Source organism: Crotalus tigris, unplaced genomic scaffold (genome assembly GCF_016545835.1).
Source record: "Crotalus tigris isolate CLP2741 ecotype Arizona unplaced genomic scaffold, ASM1654583v1 scf7180000018306.2785112, whole genome shotgun sequence".
NCBI lineage: Eukaryota > Metazoa > Chordata > Lepidosauria > Squamata > Viperidae > Crotalus > Crotalus tigris.
In genome coordinates this window covers 1261833-1276825 of record NW_024096934.1, presented here as the reverse complement: position 1 = coordinate 1276825, position 14993 = coordinate 1261833, and the positions used below count along the sequence as shown (strand labels likewise).

At 43.6% G+C, this 14993-nt stretch overlaps 1 protein-coding gene across 1 annotated transcript in view; it reads right to left on the bottom strand.

Moving 5' to 3' along the window:
• Positions 1–7041: 7041 nt before the first annotated feature.
• The window catches only part of DHRS11 (dehydrogenase/reductase 11), a 43511-nt gene continuing 35559 nt past the window's right edge, over positions 7042–14993 (bottom strand). The window contains exons 6-7 of the mRNA XM_039350033.1: positions 11562–11627; positions 7042–7654 (exon numbers count right to left, since the gene is read on the bottom strand). Of these exons, the coding sequence (XP_039205967.1) occupies positions 7613–7654; positions 11562–11627 (108 nt within the window). The 3' untranslated portion in view covers positions 7042–7612. The remainder of the gene's footprint in view (positions 7655–11561; positions 11628–14993) is intronic.

Genomic DNA, 14993 nt, shown 5'->3' with positions numbered 1-14993 from the left:
GGAGGGTAAAACAGACAAGGAATGGTTGCTGGAATTGGGTATGTCTAGTTTAACGAAGAGAAGGACGAGGGGGAACATGATAGCAGGGTTCCAGTATCTCAGGGGCTGCCCCAAAGAAGAAGAGGGAGTCAAGCTCTTCTCCAAAGCTCCTGAAGGCAGGACAAGAAGCAACGGATGGAAACTGACCAAGGAGAGAAACAACCTAGGACTAAGGAGAAATTTTCTGACAGTTAGAACAATTAACCAGTGGAACAACCTGCCTCCAGAAGCAGTGAATGCTCCAACACCAGAAGTTTTTAAGAAGAGACTGGACAGCCATTTGTCTGAAATGGTATAGGGTTTCCTGCCTGAGCAGGGGGTTGGACTAGATCAGTGGTGGCAAATCTATGGCACGGGTGCCAGAGGCGGCACGCAGAGCCTCTCTGTGGGCATGCGCGCCGTTGCCCCAGTCCTAAGCCTTCAACTGGGTTTTATAAACCCTTTTTGGTTTAGGCCTCCGCCGTCATGTGCAAAAAAAAAAAAAGGGTTTAATCAGTCAATTTCAACTTCTCGCGGGGGAAAAAAAGATCTTGCAAAGTTGGAATTGATTGATTGAACTTTTTAGTCCCACCCAGTCTGCCGTTACCACCACAGCCATGTCCACCCAATGGGCCACGCCCACCCAGCACCCGATGATGCATAAGTGGGTTTTGGGTTGCAGTTTGGGCACTCGGTCTCTAAAAGGTTACCATCACTGGACTAGATGACCTCCAAGGTCCCTTCCAACTTTATTATTGTTATCATTATCGTTATTGTTGTTGTTGTTATTATGGCTCTAATGCTGATAAAGATGGAAGGAAAGAGAAGAGGATGGCCATTTTTCACACTTACGACCGTTGCAGCATCCCCATGATCACATGATCAAAATTCAGACACTTGGCAACTGACTCATATTTATGACCATTGCGGTGTCCTGGGGTTATATGATCCTCTTTTGCAACCTTCTGACAAGCAAGGTCAAAGGGGAAACCAAATTCACTTAACAGCTGTGTGACTAACTTAAGAACTGCAGTGATTCACTTAACAACTGTGGCAAGAAAGGTTGCAAAATGAGGCAAAACCCACTTAACTCTCTTGCTTGGCAACAGAATTTTTGGGGCTCAATTGTCGTAAGCTGGCAATTATTTATTTACCTGTAATGAATAAAATGCTGTCTTTGGGTGGTATCAGGATTAAGGTTCTCACCTGGCACCAGAGACACCCAGCTCAGAGCCTGCCCTCCTCAGCCATACTCTCATGATTTGACTTTGCTCCAGCTCCACCCAGTATAGTCTACTTTAGAGGGTTGTTGTGGGGAAAAGTAGAGAGAGAAAACTGATATGTATGCTAATAGAAAACACAGGTCATAAATTAAATATTTCTGATTTTCTTTGGGGATGTGTGGGTTTTGGTGGGTTTTCATCCTAACCCCTGCAGTATTTAATTTTTAACAAATCTTTAGCGGCAGAAGTTTTAAATCATTAACTGCATCCTACTCAGTCCTAAGTTCAGTGTGATGCTGTGGAAACAGTCCCCCGAATTTGCCAAAGATACATGTTTTCAATGCTAAAACGGAAGCAGGGAAGCGTGGCGGCCGAGATTAAATTAGGAACCTTGTCCCAAGGCTGGCCTTGCCCAGAGGAATTCTCCATTCACCTTAAGCAACCCACTGTTTTTTCAGCTTCAGCTCTGCTCTGAATAAAACGTTGAAACTAAAAATAAAACGGGCCCATTTTGGCTGAATTTACGGCTGCCAGCCTGAAAGTGAGCCTTATTTCTAGGGAAAACATGTGGCCGGATCGGTCATTAAGTCTTGTTTTGCAAAATATTAACTCAGTGTCAAAATATTTGTTCATTTCATGCCAGTTAAAAGAAAAACACAAAAAAATATCCCTCCCATGTTGATATTTTACAACTCGTAATGAGGAAATGAATTGCAAGTTTGCCTCCAGATGCAATGATGGGTCTGGTATTAAGGGGAAATATGCCTCTGTCTGTGTTTGTGCGTGTTTACATATATAGGGATGTCCATGGGAGCAGATGGGCGTCTAAAGAGACAAAATGGCAAACCTGATTGGACAATCCAACACACACACACACACACACAGAGTTTTGCAGGTATGTGAATTATTTTTGGCTGTCAAGGGTCAACTTGATGTATGCAAACCAGTGTTTTTCAACTTTATCAACTTAAAGATGTATGGACTTCAACTCCCAGAATTCCACAGTCAGCAAGCAAGATAGGATAGGGATAGGAAGAGTAGAGTAGAGTAGAGTAGAGTAGAGTAGAGTAGAGTAGAGTAGAATATAGAAGGGACCTTGGAGGTCTTCTAGTCCAGCCCGCTGCTCAAGCAGGACAATTATACCATTTCAGACAAGTGATTGTCCAGTCTCTTAAAATCTCCAATGATGGAACGCCCACGATTTCTGGAGGCAAGCTGTTCCATTGGTCGATTGTCCTGTCAGGAAGTTTCTCCTTAATCCCTGGTTGCTTCTCTCTTTGATCAGTTTCCAAGCACTGTTTTTCGTCCTTCCCTCTGGTGCTCTGATGAATAACGTGACCCCCTGTTCTTTGTAGCAGCCCCTCAAATACTGGAACACTGCTATCATGTCTCTCCTATTCCTTCTTTTCTTTAGACTAGCTAAACCCAAGTCCTGCAGCCGTTCCTCATATGTTTTGGTTTCCAGGCCTTTGATCATCTTAGTTGCTCTTCTCTGAAATTTTTCCAAACTCTCAACATCTTTTTGGGATAAGGTGACCAAAATTGGCTGCAGTATTCCAGGTGTGGTCTTACTAGGGTTTTATAAAGCGGTACTAATACTTCACATGATCTTGATTCTATGCCTGTTTATGCAACCCAGAATTGTATTAGCTTTTTTGGTTGCTGCTGCACATTGCTGGCTCATGGTCAAGTGATCGTCCACTAGGACTCCAAGGTCCCTCTCACCTTGTTTTTGAGCCAGGTCTCGCCCAAACTATACTTGTACCTTTGATTTTTCCTGCCTAAATGTAAAACTTTGTTTTTCTCCACACTGAAACTCATTTTGTTGGCTAGGGCCCATTGTTCAAGTTTATCAAGATCTTTTTGGATCCTGAGTTTGTCTTTGGGGTGTTGGCTACCCCTGCCAGTCATCTGCAAATTTGATGAGTTCCCCTCAATTCCCTCATCTAAGTCATTTATGAAGATATTGAAGAGTACTGGGCCTAAGACGGAACCTTGTAGTACTCCATTGCTTACTTCTCTCCATGTGGATGAAGTGCCATTGAGGACTACTTGTTGAGTACAGTTTGCCAGCCAGGTACACATCCATCTTGTCTATTCCACCTTTTTCTAGCTTACCAAGGAGTAGGTTGTGGTCTACTTTATCAAATGCCTTACTGAAGTCTAAGTATACTACGTCCACAGCATTTCGCTGGTCTACTAGTTTAGTCGCTTTATCAAAGAATGATATAAGATTGGTTTGGCATGATCTGTCTAACAAGATAAGGGAATGCAGCAGCATCTTTGTATTTTGTACTTCAAAACTACCTGAACAGAGCAGCTGAGGGGATTGATGATACGGCTTACATCAAGGGTCTTCAAATTTGGCCCTTTTATGACTTGTGGACTTCAATTCCCAGAATTCCTCCTGTGCCTGGCTGAGGAATTCTGGGAGTTGAAGTCCACAAGTCATAAAAGGGCCAAGTTTGAAGACCCCTGCCTTATATGGTTCAACCACCAGTGATGTGTTTTGGAAAAAGATAAGCAAGAACATCAGATTGTCCTTTCTATACAGGTTGTACTACATTTATGACCAAATGCATAATGACTGCAAAGTTACGACCCACCCAAAAAAGAGAATTTGCCACCTGGATGTGAAATTCCAACACAGATAAATCTTGATTTACGACCACAATTGAACTCAAAATTTCTGTTGCTAAGCGAGACAGTTGTTAAGTGAGTTTTGTCCCATTTTATAACCCTTCTTGCCATAGTTAAGTGAATCCCTGCAGTTGTTAAATTAGTAACACAGTTGTTAAGTGAATCTGGCTTCCTCCATTAACTTTGCTTGTCAGAAGATCGCGAAAGGGGATCACCATCGTAAATACACGCCATTTGCTAAGCGTCCAAAATTTGGTCACATGACCACGGGGATGCTGCAACAGTCATAAGTGTGAAAAACGGTTGTCACTTTTTTCAGTGCCATTGTAACTTTGAACCATCAATAGTCACGAACACATACAATAGTTAACAGATAGGCTTGCTTAACATGTTAAGAGAAACTCAACTATGTTCTTGGCATGTTATTTGAACCAAGCCATCACTTGAAGTCATAATGGGTTTTTTGGGGGGGTGCTTTATATGAATACAGCCACTGCCCATCCAGTTTTAGAGTTTCATGTGTTGCCACATCCCAGCCAGAGTAGATATGATTTGGTCTAGTGTGGTTACAACACCGGTCTAGAAAACAGGATACTGTGAGTTCATATCCTGCCTTAACTATGAAAGCCAGTTGGTTGACTTTGGGCCAATCCCCAAGAGATGCTGAGTTCTAATTCCGCCTTAGGCATGAAAACTGACTGGCTGACTTTGAACCAATCACCAGAAGTTGCTGAGTTCTAATCCAGCCTTAGGCATGAAGCCAACTGGGTGACTTTGGGGCCAGTCACACTCTCTCCACCCCACCCACCTCACAGGGTTGTTGTGAGGAAAATAGGATGAGTGTATAGAGTCCTTGACTTACAACAGTTCACCTAGTGATCATTCAAAGTTACAACGGCACTGAAAAAGTGACCATTTTTCAGACTTATAACCATTGTAGCAGCCCCATGGTTATGTGAATTACATTTGAATGCTTGAGTCCCAGGATCATGTGATCACTTTTTCTGACAAGCAAAGTCAATGGGGAAGCCAGATTCACTTATCAACCAGAATACTAATTTAACAGTGATTCACTTAACAAGAAAAGTCCTAAAATGGGGCAAAACTCACTTAACAAATTTCTCAGTTAGCAACATAAATTTGGGGCTCAGTTGTGGCTGTAAGCTGAGGACTACCTGTAGTGAATGTGTTCACTGCCTTGAGTTATTTGTAAAAAATATAAAAACAGAGGAATACAAATCAATAAGCAATAAGAAATAAAAAAAATATTACAATCCTATGATAAAGAGTTATTATTCTGTGTTCCCAAAGGGGTAAGGAGGGGCGAATGTTGTTCCATGCATTGTGACATTTTTGTGCAAATGTTATCATCCTGCCTGTGTAATTGCTCCTTTGCAAAGCATCCTTGGGAGTGGGGTGCCAAGGGAAAGAGGGAGGCTGCTTTAAAAAGCCAAGATGGCGGCAACAATTGTACAGGTGGTATTTGACATACGACCAATTGCTTAACTTAAAGACCATTTGAAGTTACTACGGATCTCCCCTCAGGGGGAGGCAACCTTGGCTCTTTTATGACTCGTGGACTTCAACTCCCAGAATTCCTGAGCCAGCATGGCTCAGCTTGGAAACCTCTCCCTTTCCCCTCAGCATGTCTGGCTCAGGAATTCTGGGAGTTGAAGTCCACGAGTCATAAAAGAGCCAAGGTTGCCTACCCCTGCGGCCTAGCTACATACAACTCATTTTCAGAGTTACGGTGGCCATGCCCACACCAAGATCATGTGATCACATTTTGGTTGCTTGGCAGCCAGCTCCCCTTTATGGCTATTTCAGCATCCTGCAGTCACATGACCGTATTTGTGATTTTGTTATTGTTGTTGCTGATTTGTCGGATTTCTTTCTTGCTTCTGGCAAAACTTTGTCATGGGGGGGGAAGGGTTTCATTTAATGAGTGCCACATTCACTTCATGATCACTGCTGCATTTGCTTAACAATTGCTGCATTCACTTAATAAGTGTCACAAAAACCGCTCATTTCGAATCTGATTGCATGACTCCTCGCCTGATGACCGCAACAACTTAATAACTGTAATTCTGGACTCAATGCTGGTTATAGGTCGAGGACTACCTGTACAATCAGAGCCCCGCCCCCTTTTGACATGCAGAAAAGAGGCAAGGTTTGGGTTGCATCATTGCAGCCACCATTAATTTTTCTCATGGCCTTAAACAGGTACACCTACCCAACAGAGTAGATTTATAGATGGAAAAGGACACCTGACTTAACAACCATTTCTGTTGCCAAGCAAAGTAATTGTTAAGTGAGTCCACGCCCCATTTGACAATTATTTTGCCAGTTGTTAAGCAAATCACTTCAGTCGTTAAGTGAATCTGTGGTTGACTTTGTTTGTCAGAAGCCGGCTGGGAAGATCGCAGATGGTGATCACATGACTCAGGGACAGTGCAACTGATCTAAGTACACGCCAGTTGCCAAGTGCCTGAATTTTGACCGCGTAACCCTGGGGATGCTGCAATGGTCATAAGTGTGAAAACCGGTCATAAGTCACTATTTTTCAGTGCCGTTATAACTTCAAACGATCACTAAATGAATGGTTGTAAGTCAAGGACTACCTGTACTGCCTTCCTCCTCAGAAACACTGCTCTGCAACTCCAGAATCCAAGATTTACTTGGCATATACAGCTAGTCCTCGACGTATGACCACAATTGAGCCCAACATTTCTGTTGCTAAGTGAGACATTTGCTAAGTGATTTTTGCCCCATTTTACGACTTTTGCTGAATCACTGCAGTTGATAAGTTAGTAACCTGGTTGTTAAGTGAATCTGGCTTCCACATTGACTTTGCTTGTCAGAAGGTTGCAAAAGGGGATCGCGTGATCCTGGGACACAGCCAAGATCATCAATATGAACCAGTTGCCAAGCATCTGAATTTTGATCACATGATCATGGGGATGCTGCAAAGGTCGTAACGGTGAAAAACGGTCATAAGTCACATTTTCCAGTGCCGCTTTAACTTTGAACGGTCACTAAATGAATTGTTGTAAGTCGAGGGCTACCTGTGTATCAACGAAAAAGCTGCAGATATTTGAACCTGCAATCCAAGCCCACTTCTGCTCTAAGTGAATGGAAATCGCTTTTTAAGCTGGAGGGGTTGCGTTTTGTTCTCCTTTAATGGACATTAAGGCAACTCCTCAGTGTCCGGAAGACAGAAACTTCTATTTTAACTGTTTGGGGGTGACAACCTAAAAAGAAAAAGACATTTCAATGAATTTCCAGAAAATCGTACATTGGTTGCAAGTCACAAAGGGAAGCTGAAGGAATCACTCATGAAACGTTCGCTGTCCGGATCTGCTGTCAGTCCCTTTCCCCAAAAATCAGAATCCGGTGACATTGACGCTTCTAAGCTTTAACCATTGGAAGGGACCTTGGAGGTCTTCTAGTCCAACCCAGAGGGTTCTGTGCAAAAGCTGGGAACTGTTGCTTACAAATTAATCATGGTGGAGAGAACCAAGGCATGAGTGGAGGACTTATTGTGAAGACTGGATTTTCATGCCAGTTTCCACTGAGGTCAGCTCAGCTGAGGAGACCGATAAGGGCAAAGGGCTGAGGGTCAAGTCTTTCCACGAGGCCCTTAGCAAGTCACTGGTCATATGAAGAAAACCCTGTTTGGAGAAAGGGTGTCCCCGCGCTGGATGCCTGGCTCCCATCCTCTTCTTCCTCCGCTACGACATTTGTTCGGTGGGTCTCATCTGAATATCGCCAATCTGGAAGACACAAGGGAATTTGGTCACTGCTGCTGGGCAAAATTGAGCAGAATAACACATTTCAAGGATTCCCACGGACGTCGTGGTCACTTCTGGGGTCTCCTTTTTAGGGTTCTTTAACAAGGGAGTCCAGCAGCCACTAAGCCTGCTTGGAGACTTAAGGCAAGGCTCTCCAAATTCAGCTTAAGACTTTAAGACAGTGGTTCTCAACCTTTTTAATGCTGCAATCCCCCAACCAGTCGTAAGTCGAGGACTACTCAACTGGTTTGCAGAATGGGACTTTGGCGGGCTCAGCAGGGCAGAGACAGCCTGGACAATTCCTATTGGCTTTTGAAAGCCAATAGAATTAGACTCTATTCAAGAGAGTCTATTCTATTGGCTTTCAAAAGCCAATAGAATAAAAGGGAGTAGCACAGCTAAGGAAAAGGGGGAAAAAAATGGTGGACTGCGTTGTTTGGCGACCCCCGTGAAATGGTCGTTCGACCCCAAATGAGGTCCCGACCCACAGGTTGAGAACCACTGCTTTAAGATTTGGAGGACTTCATCTCCCAGAATTCCCCAGCTAGCTGAGGAATTCTGGGAGTTGCTCAAGTCTGAACGTTGCCAAGTTTGGGGACCCCTGGCTTAAGGGGAGAGAAGGTATTCTCTAAATCAGTGGTGGCGAACCTACGGCACAGGTGCCAGAGGTGGCACTCGGAGCCCTCTCTGTGGGCACACGTGTCATTGCCCCAGCCTTGGCCTCCCCCCGTGACCCCCTCCTCACCAGCAGCCCCCCTGGAGGAGAGTCACCCCCAAGTGTGGCCCACACGGAGCAGCGCAGCCAAGGACATGGCAGCCAGGCAGCGTAGACAAGACTCGTCCCTCACACCCCATCCCGCACAGTTGATGCTGCGGGGTGAGGGCAGAGGGCATGGCCGCCATGACGCTGCTGGGCTGCCTGGGCGATCTGCGGCGGGCCCTGGAGGCGGTGAGTGGCCCTGCGGGCAGGCAGGGTGCGGGCAGAGTGGGGGCAGGGCAGGGGTGGAGCAGGGGCGGGGCCAGTTTTTGGCACTCAGTCTCTAAAAGTTCGCCATCACTGCACTAAATATACAGGTAGTCCACATTTTATGACCAGTCACTTAGTGGCCATTAAATGTTACAATTTACCTGAAAAAAGGAGGCTTACAACAGGCCATCACACACACACCCAGTCACACATGATTGTACTTCGGGTGCTGAGCATTTATGGCTGTCTGCAGCATCTGACGGTCATGTGACCACGTTTTACAACAGATAAACTAGCACTTCTGTCTGTTGCATCATAGGGTTCACTTAAGGACCACAGAGTTTGCACTTATGACTGCTGCACATTTGCTTATTAACTGCTGCAAAAAATGTCATGAAATCAGCTCGGTCACGTGACCGACCCATTTTACAACTGTTACGGCTTAGGACTGTCGGGGCAGGCTCCATTACTGTCATAACTCGAGAACTACTTGTCCGGAAGAATGGCGTGCATCACAAATCATGATGAACTAAAATGACAGTATATGCACGATGACTGTAAGCTGGTATTACATACTTGCATTGCAACATGGCACATGTAACATGATATCTGAATGATGGTATCACCTACGTGTTGTCATTTCTCCTTATGACCTGGGAGATGAGAAGATCTATTTGATCTTTGTCAACCTGGACATCCTCCAGAAGTGTGAACTTCAACTCCCAGAATTCTCAGCAATGACCAGGCTAATCTGGGAGTTGAAGTCCATACTTCTTGAAGTGTCCCGGCTACAGAACACACATCTAATCCTACCTAAAATGGCGGGCAATTTTTCAACAAAGCTATTAACAATTCTCTGAAATAAAGTTACAATGTCAAGAATTGGTTCATCTTAAGGTAGATTCCCAATTTTGCAGGTATGGCTGGAAACACCAGACTTCAGATGGAGGACTAAGGTCTTAGACTCCTGATCCAGGTTATGGTGGTCCCAAAGGTGCTTTTTTTTTTTTTCCAAAAGGCAACTGGACTTTGTTTTTCTTTGAAGATATTTCACTTCTCATCCAAAAAGCTTTTTCAGTACTAAATGTTTGGTTCACAAACAAAATCCAGTTGCCTTTTGGGGGAAAAAAGGGAAAAAAAAACCACCTTTGGGACATTATCTATTTTATTTTATTTCATTATTTTATTATTTTATTTTATTTTATATACTTTACGTTTTTATTAACTTTATTTAATACATTTAATAAAATGAAGACATTTCGCTTCTCATCTAAGAAGCTTCTTCAGTACTAAGTGTTCACTTCAAAAACAAAATACAGTTGCCTTTTGGGCTGGGGGGGAGGGAAAGAAGAAACATCTTAGGGACAGTCTGTATTTTATTTTATTTTATTTTATTTTTTATTTATTTATTTATTCTATCACTTTAATTTTTTTTATTAACTTTATTTAACACATTTAATAAAATAAAAAACAAATCCTTTGCCACCTCTGCAATTTCTTCCTTAGCAAAGAAAGCTGTTCCTGACCCTAAAGGGATGCTATCTCACTGAAAACCAGCTTAAATCTCTCCAGAAAAGTCCTTGCTACTGCCAACAGAGAGATTATAGGTAGTTCTCCAGTTATGACCATAATGGAGCTTGCCCATCATGGTTGTGAGTCAAGACAGTCAGAAAAAGGGTTGGTCCTGTGACTAATTTTATGACCTTTTTTGTGGTGGTTGTTTAGCGAATGCGACATAAATTGTTTTACTGCCAAAGTCATTATGCAAATCCATTGTTTGCTCTGATGTGATTTTTGTTAAAAGATGGAAGAAAGAGCCATTTTTCAACAAAACCATTATAAAACCATAATGTGACCACAGGATGTGGCAGATGGTCATAATTCAGCCCCTGAAGTTTGATCATGTGACTGTAGAGAAGCCCCCAACCATCAGTACTTCAAATCTGCATGTAGGTAGGCTGAAAGCTGGCCCATCATAACTCTGAACCCATCAACTCTGAGTGACCAGTTGTAAGTTGAGGACTCTCTGAAAACCCTTCTTACATCTTTCTCTAGCAAGTCAGTTTATCTAAAGCAGGGATCTTTAAACTTGGCCCTTTTATGACTTGTGGACTTCAAGTGCCTGGCTGAGGAATTCTGAGAGTTGCCTCAGCGTGCCTGACTGAGGAATTCTGGGAGTTGAAGTCCACAAGTCATAAAAGGGCCACGTTTGAAGGCCCCTGATCTAAAGTAACGCAACTGTGTGCAAATTTAAAGCAGCAGCTTAGAAATGTAAATTAATAGGAGAATTGCAGTGAGGGAAATATGGGAAGTCCTCGGCTTATGACCATAACTGAACCCAACATTTCTGTTGCTAGGCAAGGCAGTTAAGTGAGTTTTGCCCCATTTCACGACCTTTCTTGCCACAGAAGTTAAGTGAATCCCTGCAGTTGTTATGTTACTAATCCGGCTGTTAAGTGGATCCGGCTCCCCCATTGACTTGGCTTGCCAGAAGGTCACAAAAGGGGATCACACGACCCCCCCCCCAGGACACTGCAACCATCATAAATATGAGTCAGTTGCCAACCGTCCGAATTTTGATCATGGGGGATGCTGCAATGGTCGTAAGTGTGAAAAACGGTCATAAGTCACTTTTTTCACTGGTGTTGTAACTTCGAATAGTCACTAAACGAATGGTGGTAAGTCGAGGACAGCATGTAGTCATAGCAACCAGACAGAAGCAGACCAACATTATGCACAGCATAATGTCACTACATTAGTGATGTCATGGCATCCTTGAGTTATCCATAAAGTCAGGTCATTCTTGCATCATTTGTTGTGACGTATGTGATGCCATTTCCTCCCCCAAGGGCCTTCATGGAAATAATCTTCCCCCATCCCACCCATTTACAAATAAATAAATAAATAAATAAAAAACTCTACCTGTACATGAGGTGGGGCGCTCAGAACATATATTACAGCGTTGGCCATATCTTCAGCTTTTAGACACTAGGAAAGAGACAGAAACAGAATGCAGGAAAAAATAACAGAATAATAGAGTTGGAAGGGACCTTGGAAGGTCTTCTAGTCCAACCCCCTGCTCAGGCAGGACACCCTGTACCAGGGGTAGGCAACCTTGGCTCTTTTATGACACATGGACTTCAACTCCCAGAATTCCTGAGCCACCATGGCTCAGCATGGAAACCTCTCCCTTTTCCCTCAGCATGGCTGGCTCAGGAATTCTGGGAGTTGGAGTCCATGAGTCATAAAAGAGCCAAGGTTGCCCTACCTCTGCCCTATACCATTTCAGACAACTGGCTGTCCAGTCTCTTCTTAAAAACTTCCAGTGTTGGAGCATGTATGCACGTGTGAAGGATCATGAAAGAGGAAACAACTGCCAGCAGATTTTGAAGAGGTTGCCCCAACCATCTTGCCATGTTTTGTTGCCAAGCCAAGATTTTGAAAGTCATTTCATTTCTGAAAGGTTGACACTTATTTCTAGCTTGTCCATCAGGGGCTTCTCAGCAGCTTGTTGACGGGTCTAAGCTGGTGGTTCTACAGAGCTAGAGCAATTCCCTGGGCCCCATGTTACTTAGAAAACTGATAATAATCATGCCAAAAACCTCCTCTCTCTGATACTCAGATGAGTCAAATACCAGTGTCCTTAGCTACAATCTTTCTCAACTTTAGCACCTTTAAGATGCGTGGGCTTCACCACCCAGAAGTCCCCAGCCAGCAGGATTCTGGGAGTTGAAGTCCACATAGCTTAAAGCATACTGGTTGGAAGACTCTGGGAACTGAAGCCCACACATCTTTAAGCAGTCTAGCTAGCTAGGGGATTCTGCCAACTGAAGTCCATATATCTTCAAGCACCCTGGTTAGGAGATTCTGGGAATTGAAGTCCACACATCTTCAAGCACACTGGGGTATTCACATATCCTCAAGCATATTAACTAGAGGATTTTGGGAACTAAAGTCCACACATCTTCAAGCACACTGGCTGGGGGATTCTGGGAATTGAAGTCCACACATCTTCAAGCACACTAGCTGAGATTCTGAAGCTGATACCCATCTCTTAAAGCATGCTGGCAGGAGGATTCTGGGAGTTGTAATTTACACACTTTAAGCACACTGGCTGGGGATTCTGGGAGTCAAAATCCATATAGCTTAAAGTCGCCAAGCTTGTGGAACACTGTACTGTATCATCTACCTTCCCACTCACTCTACCATCATGAACTCACAGTTCAGAGTCCAAAATTACCTAACCATGCACCAGAGTTCAGGAATTTGGAAGCACAAGCAGCTTTCTATCCAGGGCTAACTGTAAGATGGAGGCGAGAAGTCTAGACCAGGGGTTCTCAACCTTGGCAACTTTAAGACTTGTGGACTTCAACTCCCAGAATTCCTCAGCCAGCTTTGCTGGCTGAGGCATTCTGGGAGTTGAAGTCCACAAGTCTTAAAGTTGCCAAGGTTGAGAACCCCTGGTCTAGAAAGACCCACAGTTCTAACCCCACATTACTCATGATTCATCCCTGTTTCCAAAATAGCCCAAAGATCTCTGTAGATTAGCCAAAGCTCGCAACTTAGTAATAAATCCCCAGCATTCATTCCGAGACAGAATAGCTTCGCAATGCACTTGACATTGTTAAAGGCATTTAAACTGTATTTTTTCAAAAGGGGCTTTAACTTTCTGAAAATAATATTTGGTGATTTTTTTAAAAAAAAAAATTGGTTTCCTGCATTTAGTTATTTTAACGTGGGTTGAGGGCGGATGTTAGCTGTAAATCTGTTTTGAAATAACTTTATCCTGCCAAGTTATTATGATAGGTAGGACGGAAATAAAGTGAGCAAACACAACCCAAAGTTCAAGAGCTGCGTGTGTGTGACACACTTGCACATGTGAAACACAGAAATGTAACTGTGTATACGTATCAGCCAGCAGTCGGTTGCCAAAACAAGAAAGGACAAAATCCTAAATTTATATTAACTGAATGAATGCCTTCTAGTTAAAGGCCTATAAAATTGGTTGCGAAATTGTTTCCCCTTTTGCATATATACCCAGTTACACTGAAGTCCCCCCCCCCACTGAAATTACTGATGAATGAAGAGGGTGCTCTTGCTAAGAATAGATAGAAGTTGCTGAAAAGGGAGGAATACGCAGGAAGTGCAAAGGTCTACTCAGATTATGGATTTCTTGGCAGATTAGCTTGAAGTTAAGTCTTGGCTAACCCAATTATAAAATCAATCTCATATCTGCATATGCCAATGACCTCTCTCAAATACAACCGTTCTCTCTCACATGGAAACAAGATGAATACATACAATGATGCCCGCCTTCTAACAGAAACAGCCAAAAGAATGAAGAAGAGGAGGGAGAAAGAGAAGGAAGGAGGAGAAGGAATGAGGAAGTGGGAGGAGGAGGAGGAGGAGGAGGGGAGAGGGAGGGGGAGAAGGAAAGGAGGACTGTGGGGTCCTTGGTGCTCTCTGAGCTTGATGATTTTCTTGCAGACGTTTCATTATCCAAACTAGGTAACATCATCAGTGACTGATGCTGTTACCTACTATGGGTAATGAAAGGTCTGCAAGAAAACCACCAAGCTCAGAGAGCACGAAGGACCCTTCATTTTGACCCTGAGCCAGGAGAAGGAGGAGGAGGAGGAGGAGGAGGAGGAGGAGGAGGAGGAGGAGGAGGAGGAGGAGGAGGAGGAGGAGAAGAAGAAGAAGAAGAAGAGGAAGAAGAAGAAGAAGAAGAAGAAGAAGAAGAAGAAGAAAGAAAGAAGAAGAAGAAGAAGAAGAAGAAGAAGAAGAAGAAGAAGAAGAAGAAGAAGAAGAAGAAGAAGAAGAAGAAGAAGAAGAAGAAGAAGAAGAAGAAGAAGAAGAAGAAGAAGAAGAAGAAGAAGAAGATGGAGGAGGAGAAAGAAAGGAGGAGAATATATAAAACATATAAGGAACGGTTCCTGGAATTGGGTATGTCTAGTATAACGAAGAGAAGGACGTGGGGGGACATGATAGCAGTCGTCCAATATCTCAGGGGCTGCCACAAAGAAGAGGGAGTCAAGCTATTCTCCAAAGCGCCTAAAGGCAGGACAAGAAACAATGGATGGAAGCTAATCAAGGAGAGAAGCAACCTAGAACTAAGGAGAAATTTCCTGACAGTTAGAACAATTAACCAGTAGAACATCCTGCCTCCAGAAGCGGGGAATGCTCCAACACTGGAGATTTTTAAGAAGAGACTGGACAGCCATTTGTCCGAAATGGTGTAGGGTTTGCTACCTGAGCAGGGGGTTGGACTCGATGACCTCCAAGGTCTCTTCCAACTTTATTATTATTATTATTAGAATGAGAAGATAAGAGAGAAAGGGAAGAGGAGGGGAA